The sequence below is a fragment of the Pipra filicauda genome, unplaced genomic scaffold (genome assembly GCF_003945595.2).
Source record: "Pipra filicauda isolate LSUMZ 115617 unplaced genomic scaffold, ASM394559v2 scaffold289_size944018_pilon, whole genome shotgun sequence".
Taxonomy (NCBI): Eukaryota; Metazoa; Chordata; class Aves; order Passeriformes; family Pipridae; genus Pipra; species Pipra filicauda.
In genome coordinates this window covers 908,148-922,054 of record NW_024104408.1, presented here as the reverse complement: position 1 = coordinate 922,054, position 13,907 = coordinate 908,148, and the positions used below count along the sequence as shown (strand labels likewise).

General features: G+C 62.9%; 2 protein-coding genes across 2 annotated transcripts; both read right to left on the bottom strand.

Moving 5' to 3' along the window:
- Nucleotides 1–1,004: 1,004 nt before the first annotated feature.
- Nucleotides 1,005–6,412, bottom strand: DOK4 (docking protein 4). The gene is made up of 9 exons (XM_027734005.2): nucleotides 6,347–6,412; nucleotides 5,094–5,303; nucleotides 4,118–4,225; nucleotides 3,736–3,850; nucleotides 3,519–3,638; nucleotides 3,247–3,436; nucleotides 2,812–2,950; nucleotides 2,599–2,722; nucleotides 1,005–2,504 (listed from the first exon to the last, which is right to left on the bottom strand). Exons 2-9 carry the CDS (start codon nucleotides 5,157–5,159, stop codon nucleotides 2,380–2,382), a joined length of 987 nt encoding a protein of 328 aa, XP_027589806.1. The 5' UTR covers nucleotides 5,160–5,303; nucleotides 6,347–6,412; the 3' UTR covers nucleotides 1,005–2,379.
- Nucleotides 6,413–7,278: 866 nt separating this feature from the next.
- On the bottom strand, nucleotides 7,279–13,149 carry CCDC102A (coiled-coil domain containing 102A). Its single transcript, XM_027734004.2, has 9 exons — nucleotides 13,111–13,149; nucleotides 10,834–11,417; nucleotides 10,345–10,547; nucleotides 10,121–10,229; nucleotides 9,746–9,862; nucleotides 9,450–9,659; nucleotides 9,018–9,188; nucleotides 8,815–8,918; nucleotides 7,279–7,811 (listed from the first exon to the last, which is right to left on the bottom strand). Exons 2-9 carry the CDS (start codon nucleotides 11,359–11,361, stop codon nucleotides 7,685–7,687), a joined length of 1,569 nt encoding a protein of 522 aa, XP_027589805.1. The 5' UTR covers nucleotides 11,362–11,417; nucleotides 13,111–13,149; the 3' UTR covers nucleotides 7,279–7,684.
- Between the last annotated feature and the right edge of the window lie 758 nt (nucleotides 13,150–13,907).

The window sequence follows — 13,907 nt, the reverse complement described above, 5'->3', positions numbered from 1 at the left end:
GCAGAAGGCAGTGCTGCAGGGGAGCCCAGCTGGGTCAGGCAGGCAAAGCTGTACTTACAGACTCCTTTGGAGCTGTACACACACCCCTCTATGTGTATAACCTTTCTGTGAGGAGCTGGGTGGCAGGGGGTCTGTCAGGAATGACCCTGGATGACACCTTCCAGTGTGCCCACAGTCCCGAGGATGTGCTGGGCTTGAGCTTGGTGCAGGTCTCATACCCTGACCCCTCTGGCAGTGGCTTAAAGGCTCCAGCAATGACCTGGGTCACCCCTTCTCCTCCCCTCCATCAGTGCCCAGCGTGGCTTGGGATGAGCTTCTCAGTGACACTTTCCTGGAGAGACCTGCCACTTCTGTGCCATGGGGGCTGAGAGGGAGGGGAAGGCATGTGTGCCCCTGACATGGGGCATGGGGATGGCTCAGGGAGTGGTGACAGGGTCATGCTGAACTGGAGAGAGCAGCCTGTGCCAGCACTCCCTTCCCCTCCATGGAAAAGCTGCTGTGGCTGGGCTGCTGCTTCCATGTCCTTGCCTGTTCCTGGAGGGAGCACTGCGTCGGCTGGCATGGCTGTCTCACCGTGAGGCCAGCATTGCCAGGCAGTCATGGCATGGATAACTTACCTGGCACAGCTCTGGGAGAGCTGGATGATGACGTGGCTTGAAGCTCCTTCACCTGGGGACTTGAAGCCACCACTGCCCTGGCACGTCCCTGGAGCTTCGGGTGGCTGGAGGGAAGGGATAACAATGGAGTGCTGGCATCCTGTTTCACTCAGGGTTGCTTGATGGAGAGTGGCAACTCGCTCCACCCTTCTCCCTATCCCAGCGGTTTTAGGGCTTCACTTGAAGTGTCCTGGCCATGGCTGGAGGCAGAACAAAGCTCTGAGCCAAGCTTGCTGCCAGGAGCCTCAGGAAATCTCCCCCCATCAGCATTTTTCTCCCTGGCAGGCACTACTCCCACTTGCGCTTCCCGAGCGCGCTTGGATGGAACAGACAAACAGGAAGGGTGGATGTGGATAAGGGTTGTTTATTCATTGAGCAACTCCTTAAAAAACAGAAAACCGAAACATTTTTGGTAACAATTGTTACATCTTTTCCAGATGAGGTGTGTAGCCAGGAAAAGAGAGCAAATTACACCTCTCACCCGGAGGAGGATGTGCTGCCAGGCAGTGCTGGGGTCCGACGAGCCCCTCCGTGCTCGGCCATGCTGCAGGGAGTGGCCCTTCTCTGTCCCAACATTCCCCCAGCCTCAGCCACAAGCTACACCAATCCCAAGACACAGTATTTACAGACCACAGGTTCCCACATCACAACACTCCCCGTGCCCAACACATGGACCTGGAGCTTTAAAGGGCAGAAAGAAAACCACTAACCATCCAACCCAGACAGAAAGAAGACTCCAAAGAAACAACAAGGTTTTCACGGCAATAAAAAGATAGCCCTTCTAAAGGAGGTCAATAAATAGAAAAAAATCAATTGCTTTTGAGTTCAGCACATAAAGCCCAGTTCCCCCCGGGCAAGGGCTGGTACCCAGTGGGTGAGGGGGGAGTGAGGGCTATGGGAATGCACAGAGGAATGCAGCTCTCCCCTCATTGGCATGAGCTTCTCTGCCCTAGGACTTCCTATATCCACAAAGCTGCCCCTCGAGAGACAGATGCTACTGGCCAAAACCAGTCCCGGGGTTGCCCACCAGCAGATGAACCAGGGGCACAGCAGGGGCACACGGCTGTGGCTGGAGGAGTGAGGGGTGCTGGGGTGGGGGAAGCTGGGGAGCTTGGCCCTGCCCGGCTGCTCACCCACCCAACCCCCCTGGAAGGAAAACCAGTTTCTCCTGAGACATCTCAATTCTACAGCGAGTTTAAACAGCTTGAAGTGCAAAAATCAGCTCAGGGGTGGCAGGGTGTCCCCAGGAGCACCCCACTCTTCACGGGAGGGTGGGACCCTGCACCATCAGCCTGGCACAGCCGCATCCTCCGGCGCTGCTCCGTGCCCGTGGCAGGGTGATGCTCCAGCCTTCCTGCCTTGCAGAAAACACTCCGAACTTCTTGACCCCCCTCCCCCACACTTCACCTCCCAGCAGGATCCCCAAGAGTCAAAAACCTCTGAGCATCTGCCCGAGGGCTCTTCGGCAGCCACCACATTTGCATTTGTGTGAGAAGGAAATATCTCTTACAATACAGATATTCAATATATATTTGAAGTCAGTCAAGGCTGATCCAGCCGTCACCTCCACTAACGCCAGGGCGCGAGCCAGCACCTGCTCCCCAAAGTCTTGGCATGGAGGTGCCAAGGTCTCCTGGGGGTTCTGAGGGGTGGCTGCCTGCGTCCTTGCCACCCTCTGGGGAGGAAAAAGGGGACCCTTGCCCCAGTTCCCCCGCCCACCAGCTCACGGGGATGATGTGGGCTCCCTGCTTTCAGGCTTGTCGCTTTTGGAGGACTTTGGCTTCAGCAAGATGAACCTGTTGAGGAGGTCGGTGTCCGAGCTGGCCTGGGCCCCCGCATACACCTCCCCTGGGGACAAAGCAGAGGGTGGGCTCAGCTGGTTGGGAATGCCATGGGGGTTGGAGGAGCAACAGCTCCTTGGCAGGGGAGCAGGGACACTCACCGGCATAGCTGGAGGACTCAGCCATGTTCTGGGAGCCGGTGATGTGGTGCCAGTAGGCGCTGCGGGGCAGCATGGTGGTGGGGGTGCAAGGGTAGGAGAAGTGCTCAGTGCCTTTGTTCAGCAGCTGTGGTGGATGAGAGGGGGAGAAGGGTGACACAGGGCCCCCTGAGTCTCCCCCTGCTGTGCCCCACCACGGGGTGGGCTGGAGCTCACCCTGACGTTCTTCTCCATCTCCAGCAGGACCCTCTTGTGCTGCTCAGCGATGGCCAACGTGGCACTGTGCACGCGTTGGTAGATCTGCTCACCCTCCTGCGTCTGGAAGGTGTAGAGACCTTCCCCTGCGTCGCACATCCTGCAGGGATGGGGCACGGAACGTCACCAGGGGTGATAAACAAAACCCACCCCAGGTGGCAGCTGGCCCGGCTTCCCATGCTGTTAGAGCTGTCCCGATGTCCCCTTCATGGTGTTGAGCTGGGACTAGACCCAGCTCCAAACGCCCCCCGCCTTGGGGCACCCTATGCAGGCCGTGGCCATCACCCCAGCCTCAGGCCTGCCCTGTGGTGATGGCAGCAATGCCATCTCCTGGAGCATCCAGCTGGATGAAGGCATGCAGCATTGATCCCCCTCCTGGCAAGGGTGACATCTCACCGCCCGGCCTCGAAGGTGAAGCGGGTGGCGTCGCGGCCGTAGCGGCGCAGGGAGCAGAGGGGCCAGGAGACCAGCTTCACCCGGGGGTTGTGCGTGTCCCAGAGGTAGATGTTTTCATGGGTGATCTGCAGCTTGCACTCGCCGTAAACGTCCAGGTTGGGGCAGGGGAGGAGGAACACGTTGAACCGGTCTGGAGACGGGGAAAAAAACAGAAAATAAAATAATCCGTGGGGGGTGCAGCGCAGCGGGGTGGAGCCCCGCGCCACGCTCACCCGTCTGCTCGCACTGCACGCCGGGCGCCAGCAGGTCGGGCTCCCCCAGGCTGATGTCGTTCAGGCGGGCGCCCAGGCACTCCACTGACAGCGTCTTGTACCACTCCTCCGCCTCCAGCTCTGCAAGGCACCACGGCAGCCCCTGGGCGACCCCGGCCAAGCCAGGGTGTCTCACCCAGCACCCCCAGCCTGGCCATCTGTGGGCGCTGCCCCGTACCTGAGTCGCAGGTGAAGGTCCGGGCGGAGTCGTCGGTGAAAACGATGGCCACGGCCTGTCTCTTGGTCTCCTTGGGCAGCCGGGTGATGCACTTGACGTTGCTGATCTCAGTGACCTGCAGAGGAGGTGAGGGTTGCACCCAGAGCCCTGCTGTGCTCCCAGACCCTGTCAACTCCTGCACCCACACCCTGGCCCCTGCAGCACCCAGACTCCAGATGCTGCACCCAGACCATGTTCCCTGCTGCACCCAGACCCAGCTCCATCCCACTGGACCACATGGGGCAACAGCCACCCAGCAAGCTGAGGCAAGGAGGAACGTGGTCTGGCACGGGGCCCCCCGCAGTGGGGAGCACCCCAGCACCCCTGCAGTGCACCCCCTCACCTTGGGGCACCCACGCAGGCATGCAGACTTCTCATCCGGGTACTTCTCCAGGCGCTGGGGCCCTTTGCTGGAGGATTTCCTGAAGACCAGCCAGCAGCGCCGGTAGATCTGCCAGACACAGAGCGTGGGGGTCCCTGTCCCCCCCCTGCCCCATGCCCCCATCCCCAGGACCTGTGCCTGCTTCTGCTGACCCTGCTGGGCCTGGGAACAGGAGGGTATGCTGGGGATGGGGATAACCTGGGGCTGCCATCATCCGCCCCCACCCCTCTGCCAGTGCTAATTACAGCGCTTAATTAATGAACACAGACAAAGCTCCCAAGGGGACCCCTGTCCTGGCATCTCGCCGTCCCCTCTCCCGCAGCCCCTGCCTCAGGGGGTGGTGGGGCCATCGTCCCCAAGCATGTCCCCCCCCTCGAGCCCGCTCCCTCTTTGTTCTCCCTAATTAGCATGAAATTACCCAGCATGCTCGCTGCTGCCGGCTCCCAGCGATGGAGGCAGGCGACCGAACCCCCTGACCCCCCACCTATGGGTGCTGCAATTTAACACCACCCTAATTGGCACCCAGCAGCACCCCCCCCAACATTCCGGGGTGGGGCATCCCCGATGCCAAACTGCGTGTGGAGGGAAACTGAGGCATGGGGGGCAGGGAGGGCTCATGGACGTCCCCAAGCCCTCTATGATTTGGGACAGGTGAACGGGTGTCACTCGGTGCAGGATCTGACCGGTTGCAGGATCTGGACCCCTGGGGCTGCTGGATGATTTGGGTACCAACAAGTGGCCTGTCCCTGCCCCCCCTGTGCTCCCCCGCCACCACAGCTCCCCAAATGCTGCTTGTTCAACCCAAAAACAGGGGCACAGGATGCCACAAGAGGGACCCGCAGGAGGGACCCGGCCTCGTCACCTCGCATGGAAACCAACACCTCAAATCCACGGGTGTCCCCCACGACGCCCCCCATTGCCCAAAACCCCCACTCACCCCCAGCTTCTTGCTCTTCATCCTCACATAGCCCTGCTTGATGATGTCGTTAAAATTCGTCGCCATGGCGATGGCTCGATGGGGTGGGGGATATTTTTTTTGGGAGGGGGGCTGCCTTCACCTTTGCCTCCCCCTCTCCATCCTCTTCCTCCGTACCCCTCCTGTCTCACCACCGGCCCAGCTCGGCGCTAGCAGTGTCCCCCATCCTGGCTGGAAAAGAGAAATGACAGATCGACGGGTGACATCTTCCTCCTCCCCCTCCTCCTCCTCCTCCTTCCTGTCCTACTCCTCCTCCTCCTCTTCCTCCTCCCTTCGCTGCCTGAACCATCCGAGTGGAACAGTCCGGTGTTAACCCCTGCCAGCACGGTGGAGCCAGGCCGACACACACAGGCCTGGCACCAGCTCCAACATGTGTCCCGGGAGACACCCACACCGGACCTCGCCCACAGGTCTCCATCACCTTCCCGCACTGCCCCTCCTTCCTTCCAGGCTGCTCGCTTGGGCAGCAACATGTCCCCTGCCGCCGGTCACCAGTGGGGTTCGGTGTTAACAACCCCCTGTTGGCCAGGCCAGCTCTGGTGCGAGGTGTTTTGGCCCTGGTGCCGGGTGCCAAAGGGACCTCAGCTCCCAGTCTCGCACCCCTTGCTGTAACCCAGCCTCCCTCCAGCCCTGCCACGAGACCGGCCTTGCTCAGCCTGGTCCCTGCTGCTTCCTCCAGCCCCTAGAGGTGGGACCAGGTGGGGACCGGGTTCCTTTCCCAGCTGGAGAAGTCCCATGTAGAAGGCAGTAACCCAGGAAACGGGATGGGGCCATCCCCGGGGATGCTCCTCCGTGTCAGTGACGTCCTGGTGTCCAAAGCCCAGCACCCAGAAGGATCCACCTGGGACCGCACCTTGGGGACCCGCCTCTGCCCCGAGAGAGGCCGGGGGCAGAGCTCGCCTTTGAGGGGTAAATCCCCCCCATCACCCTCACCCCCATCACCCCCACCCCACGCACATGAACACCCCGAGGGAACTCCGAGATGCTGAAGGGCACCTCCTGCCCCCCTCCCCGACCTGTCACCTCGGCACCCCCACACGCGGTCCCCGGCCGACCCCTCCATCACGCCTAGGTCTCCCACCGGCACGTCCTACCCGCCGCTGTCACCTCCCCACCTGGTGCCCCCGACACCTGTCACCCCGAACCTCGGTCAAGCCCCGCCGTGTGTCACCCCCTCCGCTCGCCACCTCTGCCCCCCCGGTCGCCCCCCTTACCGGGCTCCCCTTTGCGGGCGGCCCCGCCGGAGCCTCCGCGGCGCTGCGAGCCCCGAGCCCCGGAGCCGCGCGGCCACGCCCGCCCCGGCCACGCCCCTCCAAGCCCCACCCCCCGGCCCGGTACATCCCCCTTCACCCCCCCGGGCTGCCCAACCAGAGCCACAACCGGCCGCCCTGCAAAGAGGTTTCCATCATTAGGCTTCAGAGTGAACACCCTGCGGCGACTGACGGGCGGCGGCGGCGGCGGCCTCTCGCCCGAGCTCATCATCCTGTCTCCTCATCCCTGTCCCTGTCCTCCGTGCCCCCCGAACTCTTTTCCAGGGCGCCCCCACTAAAACTGCCCAAAGGCACCACCCTCCCCCCCCCGCGGCCTCACTTGTTGGGCCATAAAAATATGAATGATTGCTAGAAATAAAAGGGCATTAAAAAAACCCTGTGAGCAGCAAAGAGCCGCGCTTTTAGCCAATCAATTAAAAGGCAGAGCGAGGGGATTAGCTCACCGAAATATTAATTTTTAATAAGGTTGTGTCTGAGCTCCTCCAAAGCCCCCAAGGCCCTGAGCTGTGCGGGTGGGCTGAGGGGGCTGGGCTGGGCTAGGGTGGTCAGCACCCATGTGGGAACATCCCTTCACCCCTGGGTCAGCACCTCTGCACCTCCCCAGGGTCAGCAACCCTGCACCCACAGGTCAGCACCTCTGCATCCACTGGTGAAAGCCCTGAACCCACAGGGGAGCTCCCCTGCACCCATGGGTGAGCACTCCTTGCTGCACAGGCACAGGGATGGGCTTTACCCACACTCTGGGCTGGTCCCCAGGCATGGGGACAGGGATGGCAGTGGTGGGCTGTGGCTAGTGGAGAAACATCCATCCTTGATGTGTCCCCTCCCAACCCTTGCTCCCACGTGGGGACAGACACAGCAGCTCACTCCACCACCAGAGCCTGGGCCCCTCTGGGCTCTGTATTTATAATAAAAAAAATCATATACAAATACATACATATATATAATATATATAAAAAAAGTGGGCAGGAAGGCGTTTTGGATGCCGGGCTCAGTGCCTCTCTCTGCCTGCGCCTCCTCCTCCTGGGCTGCTCAGTGACACTGGCTTTGGGGGCCACATTTGTGTTCCAGGAGTTGCTGGTAGCCGAAGGGGCATCCAATACTGTCCGAGAGGCAGCGGGTTTGGAGCATCCCTGGGCAAGTTCCTCCCCACCGCTCCGTGCCTCAGTTTTCCCATGTATACGAGGGTCGCCTCACGGCTGGGCCCCGCGGTGACACGTTCACTTGAGCGCAGAGGACGGATGTGGCACGTCCCCGTAGCGGTGGCACTGGCCCTGGGCTCTAGGGCACCTGGATCTGCAGGTCCTCGTCCTCGTCGGGGTCACTGGTGCCGTCCCCGGCGTCGTCGGGGCCGAAGCGGGTGCTGCGCATCTTGCCGAAGAGCGGAGTGCTCTGCTGCCGCCGCAGCCTGCCGAGGGACAGCCACAGCTGAGCCCGTCCCCCTGCACCCCTACAGCATGGCTGCACCCCTACAGCATGGCTGCACCCCGGGGGGCCTCCCTCCTGCGGCCCCCACCAAACTCTGGGTGCAGGATCAGCTCCCCCCGCCTGGGGCTGACCCTCCAGCACAACGAACAGGAGCCGTGGATGGTGCTCGGCACAGGTTAAACTCCTCCAGGGCTGGACACCACTGTGCTGCTCAGAGCCACGTAGGAGCGCTGAGCTGGGAGGAGTCGTCCCCCTAAAATGAGGATCCCCCCAAAATCCCCAGGAAGTCCCTGTTCCTGGGAGCCTGCGGTGGTTTTAGCTCCTCACTCGCCCTTGCGTGAAAATTCATCAAAGGAAAATTCATGAAGCAAATTTGAAATCCAAAGGCCCAGGATCCAGTGAGATCCAAACCATCCACTGCATTTTACTGGAAAGCATGAATTATTTAGGGACGAGTACATGGCGAGGCTGCGGGGGGGTGGTGACGAAGCCTCCATTATTCCTCCATGATTTAATGCAGATGTCCCAATAAAATAAAGGATGATTATAAACACCCCTCCTCAGTGCCTCCCGGAACCACGGCATCGATCCCACGGCCATTTCAGCTTTTTACTGCTGGAGAGGTGAAGCAGAGCAATAAACCTCAGCTCCCACCTTCCCAAACTGGTGTGGGATGCTTGGAGCCTGCCCTGGCCCTGGATACTGGCGGGTGCAACCCTAAGCAGCGTGAAACTGGGCTGTACCAGTCTCTGGGCAGCCTTGTGCTGGTTTAACTGGGAGGGGAATGCCATCCAGCTTGCAGTGGGGTGAAGGCTGCTCTGAGGATGGCTGTGCTCCTTCCGAGGATGTCGGAGGCACTTTGGCCATGCTTAGCCAGGGGTTCAACCAGGCAGATGCTGGTTGAGGGATGGTGGTAAGGAGAACATCACCCCACCCATGAGTCCTTGCTGGTCCCCACAGCATCCCACCCAGCCCCTGCTCACCGGGACTGCAGATGCTCCAGCTGCACTTGGAAGCTCTCACTCTGCTCCGTCTGCTCATCCAGCGACCGCTGCAGCTTCCGCGTCTGGTTGTGGGCCTCATCCAGCTGTGGGATGGGATGGGATGGTGCCGTCAGCAGCCACGAAAGTATGAAGGGAGCAGACCCGCCCATCTCAACCCCCTCCACCAGCACAAGCTTCCCCACCTCATCCTCAGCCTGGGCCAGCTCCTTCTTCAGCTCCTCCACCCTCAGGCGCAGCTTCTTCACCTCTGCCTCGTGCTGCTCCACGCGGCGGTTGGCGTGGGCCAGCTCTGCCATCTTCTCCTGGTACTGCTTCTTCAGCTTGGTGTGGATGTGCTTCAGGTCGGCCAGCTCCTGTGGTGGGTATGGGGCAGGGGGCTGAGCAGGGGAGAGCCACTCCCACCACTGAATGCCCCCTTCTCCCTCCCCAGGGACCTCTCCCATTGCCCCACCCCATGACCCAGGAGCCGATGGAGCAAGGACGGGGTCACCACCATTCCTTAGGTGAAGGGTGGTGGCGGAGTTTGGGCTTGAGGGAGTCCTTGGGGATGCTGAGCCCCATGACAGGGTCACCCAGGGATGCAGTAGCGGGGGCCAGGACCACCCCCATGGCACCTTGTTCTTCTCAAAGAGCTCGGCCTGGATGGTTTTGAGGTCGGTGTCCAGGGCACTGGCTGTCTGGCGCCGCTTGCGAGCTAGCACCTCCTCCAGGTCCTCGATCTGTGCCCGCAGCTTCTTGTTCTCCCGCTCCAGGTTGAGCTTCTCTGTCTCCAGCCGCTCCCGACGGCCCCACTCGGCCGCGTTCTCTGCCTGCAGCCGCTCCATCTGAGACAGGGACATGGGGTGGCCGAGGGGCAGCAGGGACACCCCTCGCCGCTCCCTTTGCCCCCCGTGTTGGGGTTTGGCCTCACCTCCGCACGCAGCTCGGCCAGTTTCTTGTCCATGCTGGAGCGAGCGCCCAGCTCATCCTCCAGGTCCTCGGAGATGCGCCCCAGCTCATCCTGGTGGATCTCCTTCAGGATATTGAGCTGTGGGGGGACACAGCACCCCAGGTGGACAGTGAGCACCCACCTTCCACCACCTGAACCCTGACTGCATCCACCCACCCACCCACCCAATCTCTGCAGATGGATCCACTGGCTCAGTAGCACTAATGAAGACCCTTAATGAGCACCCTGCAGTTGGGGAGGTGGCTGTGGGCCACCATGTGCAACCATGAGGACGTGCCACCCCCCCGGGGACAGGCTACCCCCCGGGCACCCCTGCTCCCCAGGCACCTTGCTCACCTGCTTCATCACCTCCTGCTTGTTCTTGTTGAGCTCCTCATACTTGATCTTCCACTGGCTGAGCTCGCCCTCCAGCTTCTCGATGTTCTTGCTGAGCGCCAGCTTGTCCCTGGGGAGAGGCAATGCTTGTGACAGCCAGCAGGACCCCATGGGACATCCCATGCCAGCGGGGACCAGGCTGGGATTGGCTGGCAGCATACAAGGATGATGCCCCAAGCACTCACTCCCGCTCCTTGAGCAGCACTTTTTGGGACTCATCCAGCCTCAGCTTCAGGGCGGTGACTTTGGTGGCATCCTCCTCCATGACGCTGACATCCTCCCAGAGCAGGCGGCTCCGTTCCTGGCGGCTGAAGGAGGCCCGGGGGCCCCGCTGCTCCCAGCTCTCATCCTGCTTGCTCGTCAAGATGTTTTCCATCAGCTCCAGCTCCTGTGGCGCCGTGGGTGGCCCAACACAGGGAACAGGGTGAGGGGGCAGCCCTGGCTTCCCAGTACCTACAGCACCCAGCCCTCACCCCATAACCAAGAGCATCCCTCCCTCCATTGCCCTCCCTGTGCTGCTCTGAGGGGTCTGACACTCCCCATGCTAATCCAAGAGGAGTCCCCCGACGCTGCCCACTTTTGCAGGGCAGGCAGTGGTGGTTTGAGGGTGCACATGGGTGGGTGATGGGCATGAGGAGCTCCCCTGTCGGCCTCGGGCAGCCTGCCACCCTCACCTTGCCTTTTTGGGGCACCTCAGCCCCCACGTCCCGCACAGGCTCGTGCTCAGGGCTGGCGTCCCCCTCTGCCCCGTCGGTGGTGGGAGGATTGCTGGGGCTGGGCTGCGGCCGTGGTGGCGGTGGGCGCTCCTCCGGCCGGTCGCGGTCACGGTCCCGGTCGCGGCGCAGGCTGGCCAGCTCCTTGGTGAGGGCCTCCAGGCGATGCCGCAGCTGCCGCACCTCCTCGCGCGCCCGGTTGCGCTCGGCTCTCACCTTGCTCCACTTCTCGCGCCAGTTGGCCGTGCAGTCCGACCACCAGCGCATCGTCTTCTCCATCTGGGCCGCCCGCGCCCGCGCCTCCTCCAGCTCCCGCAGCCGCAGCTCTTCCCGCCCTTCCCAGTCCCCTTCCAGCAACGCCGGTGGGGGCCCCGGAGAGGGCGTCCCGCTGGGGGGGGACGGGGAGGACTCGGGGGCCAGCAGGGCCAGCAGTGAGCCCCCCGGCAGCGGCGGGGAGCCGGCCAGGCGTGAGGCCCCGCTTTGGCTCATGGTGGGGCTTCCCTAGGGCATGGCTGTCACCGTCGGCAGCGTCTGCGCCCGGGGACCTGCGGGAGACAGGAGGGATCAGGGGGACTGGGGGACTGAGGGGCCGCAGTTGGTAGCCGGAGGGAAGTGGGGGCAGGGGCACAGTCCCTGGTTTTGGGGGATGGCACTCTGAGTGGTTCCAGGTATGGACCCTGGTGAGGTTAATGTCCCCAGCTGGGTCCCTGGTAATGACCCCAGCCAGGTCCCCAACAAAGACCCCAGTGAGGCCCCCAGTGAGGACCGCAGCCCACTGCCCAGCCACTGGCACCTAGTTGCAATTTGGCACTACAGCCGGCACAGCCAGGCACATGGCACCTCTGCCAGCACACCAGAGGGAAGACATCTACATGTTATTTGGGTGACGTCATCTGCATGAGGTCATCCTATGATGTCATCTGCAAGCCTCCAAGACTGTCCCTGCTGCTGGGGTGGGGGGACTCGGCTGCACCCCAACAGCTCCAGCAGAGGTTACAGCCTGGATCCAGCGCCAGCGCCAGCGAGGCAGGAACAGCTCCGGAAGGACAGCCTGAGCTGGCGTGGGGGCAGGACGTGTGCACCGAGGCCGCTGAATGTGCTCTCCAGTGATGGCTCAACAAAGGGCCAGAGCGTCTCCATCTCAACGTGGACCTCACATCCTGGCACGGACCTCACATCCCACCACGGACCTCACATCCCAGCGCAGCCAGGCAGGCAAACCGCCCCAGGAAACCTCAATGGGAGGCTGCCGCGCGCCCTAATGGGATAAGTACAGGGTCCAGCTGTGGCTGCCCGCAGCTCCGGCAGGTTTTTGGGACGGTGCAGCCCAGACCTGCCACCAAATCCGGTCGGGCTGGGAGAGCCGGTGCAGGAGCAGCGGGAGCAGAAGCCGATGACAGTTCGGGGCTTTGCACAGGAGAAAAAAATTAATTTCTCCAGTGATATTTGCTGAAATGGTGAAGTTTTGCTAAAACTCAGAGGCAAGCCCAGGCCTGAGCTCTCCGGGCTGCTCCCGGAGGAATCCCAGGCACTGGCAGGATCCGGCACCAGCAGCACCCACGGGAGCACAGATGGAGCACAGGCACCCACGCAACACCCACGGAACTATGTGTGGAGCACCGGCAACCATGCAGCACCCACGGGGGAGCACACGTGGATCCCAGGCACCCCTGCAACACCCACGGGGAGCGCGCATGGATCCAGGGCACCCCTAAAACACCCACGGGGATCACGCGTGGATCGCGGAAACCCCTGGAACACCCGCGGGGAGCACAGGCACACCCGGAGCATCCGCGGGGAGTGTGCATGGATCCCAAACACTCCAGGAACAGCACAGGAACCACGCGTGGATCGCCGGCACGCGCGGATCGCGGACTCCCCCCGCATCCTCCCCGCGGGGTCCCGGCGGGGGCGGGACCGCCCGCCCCCCGCGCCTCCCCACTGGCCGCGGGCTCTGTCACTCATCCGCCGCGGCCCGGGCGGCGGGAGCCGCCGCATTCCTCCGGTACTCGGGAATTCCTCCCGGTCCGGCCCGGCACGGCCGGGACCCCCCGGCATCGCTCGGCCCGGCCCCGCCCGGCTCGGTACGGCCCCGCCCGGCCCCTCTGCGGCCCGGCCCGGCCCGGCGCGGCCCCTCCCCCGCCAAAGTTTCCCGCAAGTTTCCCGGTGCCGCCGGTGCCGCCGCCCGCCCGCCCGCCCGGTGCCGCCCGGCCCGGCCCGGCCCGGTCCCTCACCCACCGGTGTCGGCACCGCGGCGGTGCGGGCGGTGCGGGAGGTGCGGGAGGTGCGGGCGGCCCGCGCGGGCCGGGGCGCTGCGGCCGAGTCTCCTCCTCCTCTTCCCCCTCCTCCTCCTCCTCCTCCCGCCGCCGCTCCCGCCCCCCGCCCGCGCCCGGGGGCCGGTCCCGGGCCGCGCTGCGTGTCCTGCCCCGTGGCACTGGCGGGGGGGCCGCGCTCGGGGGGCTGCACGCGTGTCTGCAGTGGGTGCTCGCACACGCCTGTAGGTGGTTGTTCTCCCGCGGGGGCCTTGCCCGTGGGTGTTTCTGGGCTGCACCAGGGAGCGGGTGCCTAGGTGGGGGCGCGGCGGGGGACAAGACGTAGCCACTCGAGTGTCCCCACGGGTGAGCGGGTCCCCGGTGACCACGCAGGACTGCCCGCTGCACCCTCACACGTAGCGGTGCTGGCTCCCTCCGGCTCCACAAGCAGAAAGCCCCAAAACACCATTCCCCCCCTGCCTTTTCCCCTTTGCTCTATGCTTTTCATCAAATTGGGAAATACTGGCGGCCAAGAGGATTTGTGTCCCACGGGATGTGGAATTGATGCCGTGGGGCGCCAACACCTTTTTCTACCCCAGGATCAAGCAGAGCAGGGGAAAACAAATCAAATTAAAGGAAAAATTTAAATGCCTGTGCATGTTCTTTCCAAGCCTGGAATTTTTCTGCTGGAAACAACCCCAAAAAGCTGGAGGCGGGGGATGCTTTGCTCTCCCACGCCCCTATCCCAGCGTTTTGTGCCAGGGGAAGCGGCGCCTTCACTTG

Coding starts and splice junctions, on each gene's coding strand:
- DOK4 (XM_027734005.2), bottom strand. CDS start 5,159: ATGGCGACGAATTTTAACGACATCATCAAGCAGGGCTATGTGAGGATG. Junction 4,226..5,093: donor TGAAGAGCAAGAAGCTGGGG/GTGAGTGGGGGT, acceptor TGTGTCTGGCAG/ATCTACCGGCGCTGCTGGCT. Junction 2,951..3,246: donor TTCACCTTCGAGGCCGGGCG/GTGAGATGTCAC, acceptor CCATCCCTGCAG/GATGTGCGACGCAGGGGAAG.
- CCDC102A (XM_027734004.2), bottom strand. CDS start 11,361: ATGAGCCAAAGCGGGGCCTCACGCCTGGCCGGCTCCCCGCCGCTGCCG. Junction 10,230..10,344: donor GTGCTGCTCAAGGAGCGGGA/GTGAGTGCTTGG, acceptor GCCTCTCCCCAG/GGACAAGCTGGCGCTCAGCA. Junction 8,919..9,017: donor TGGCCCAGGCTGAGGATGAG/GTGGGGAAGCTT, acceptor CCCATCCCACAG/CTGGATGAGGCCCACAACCA.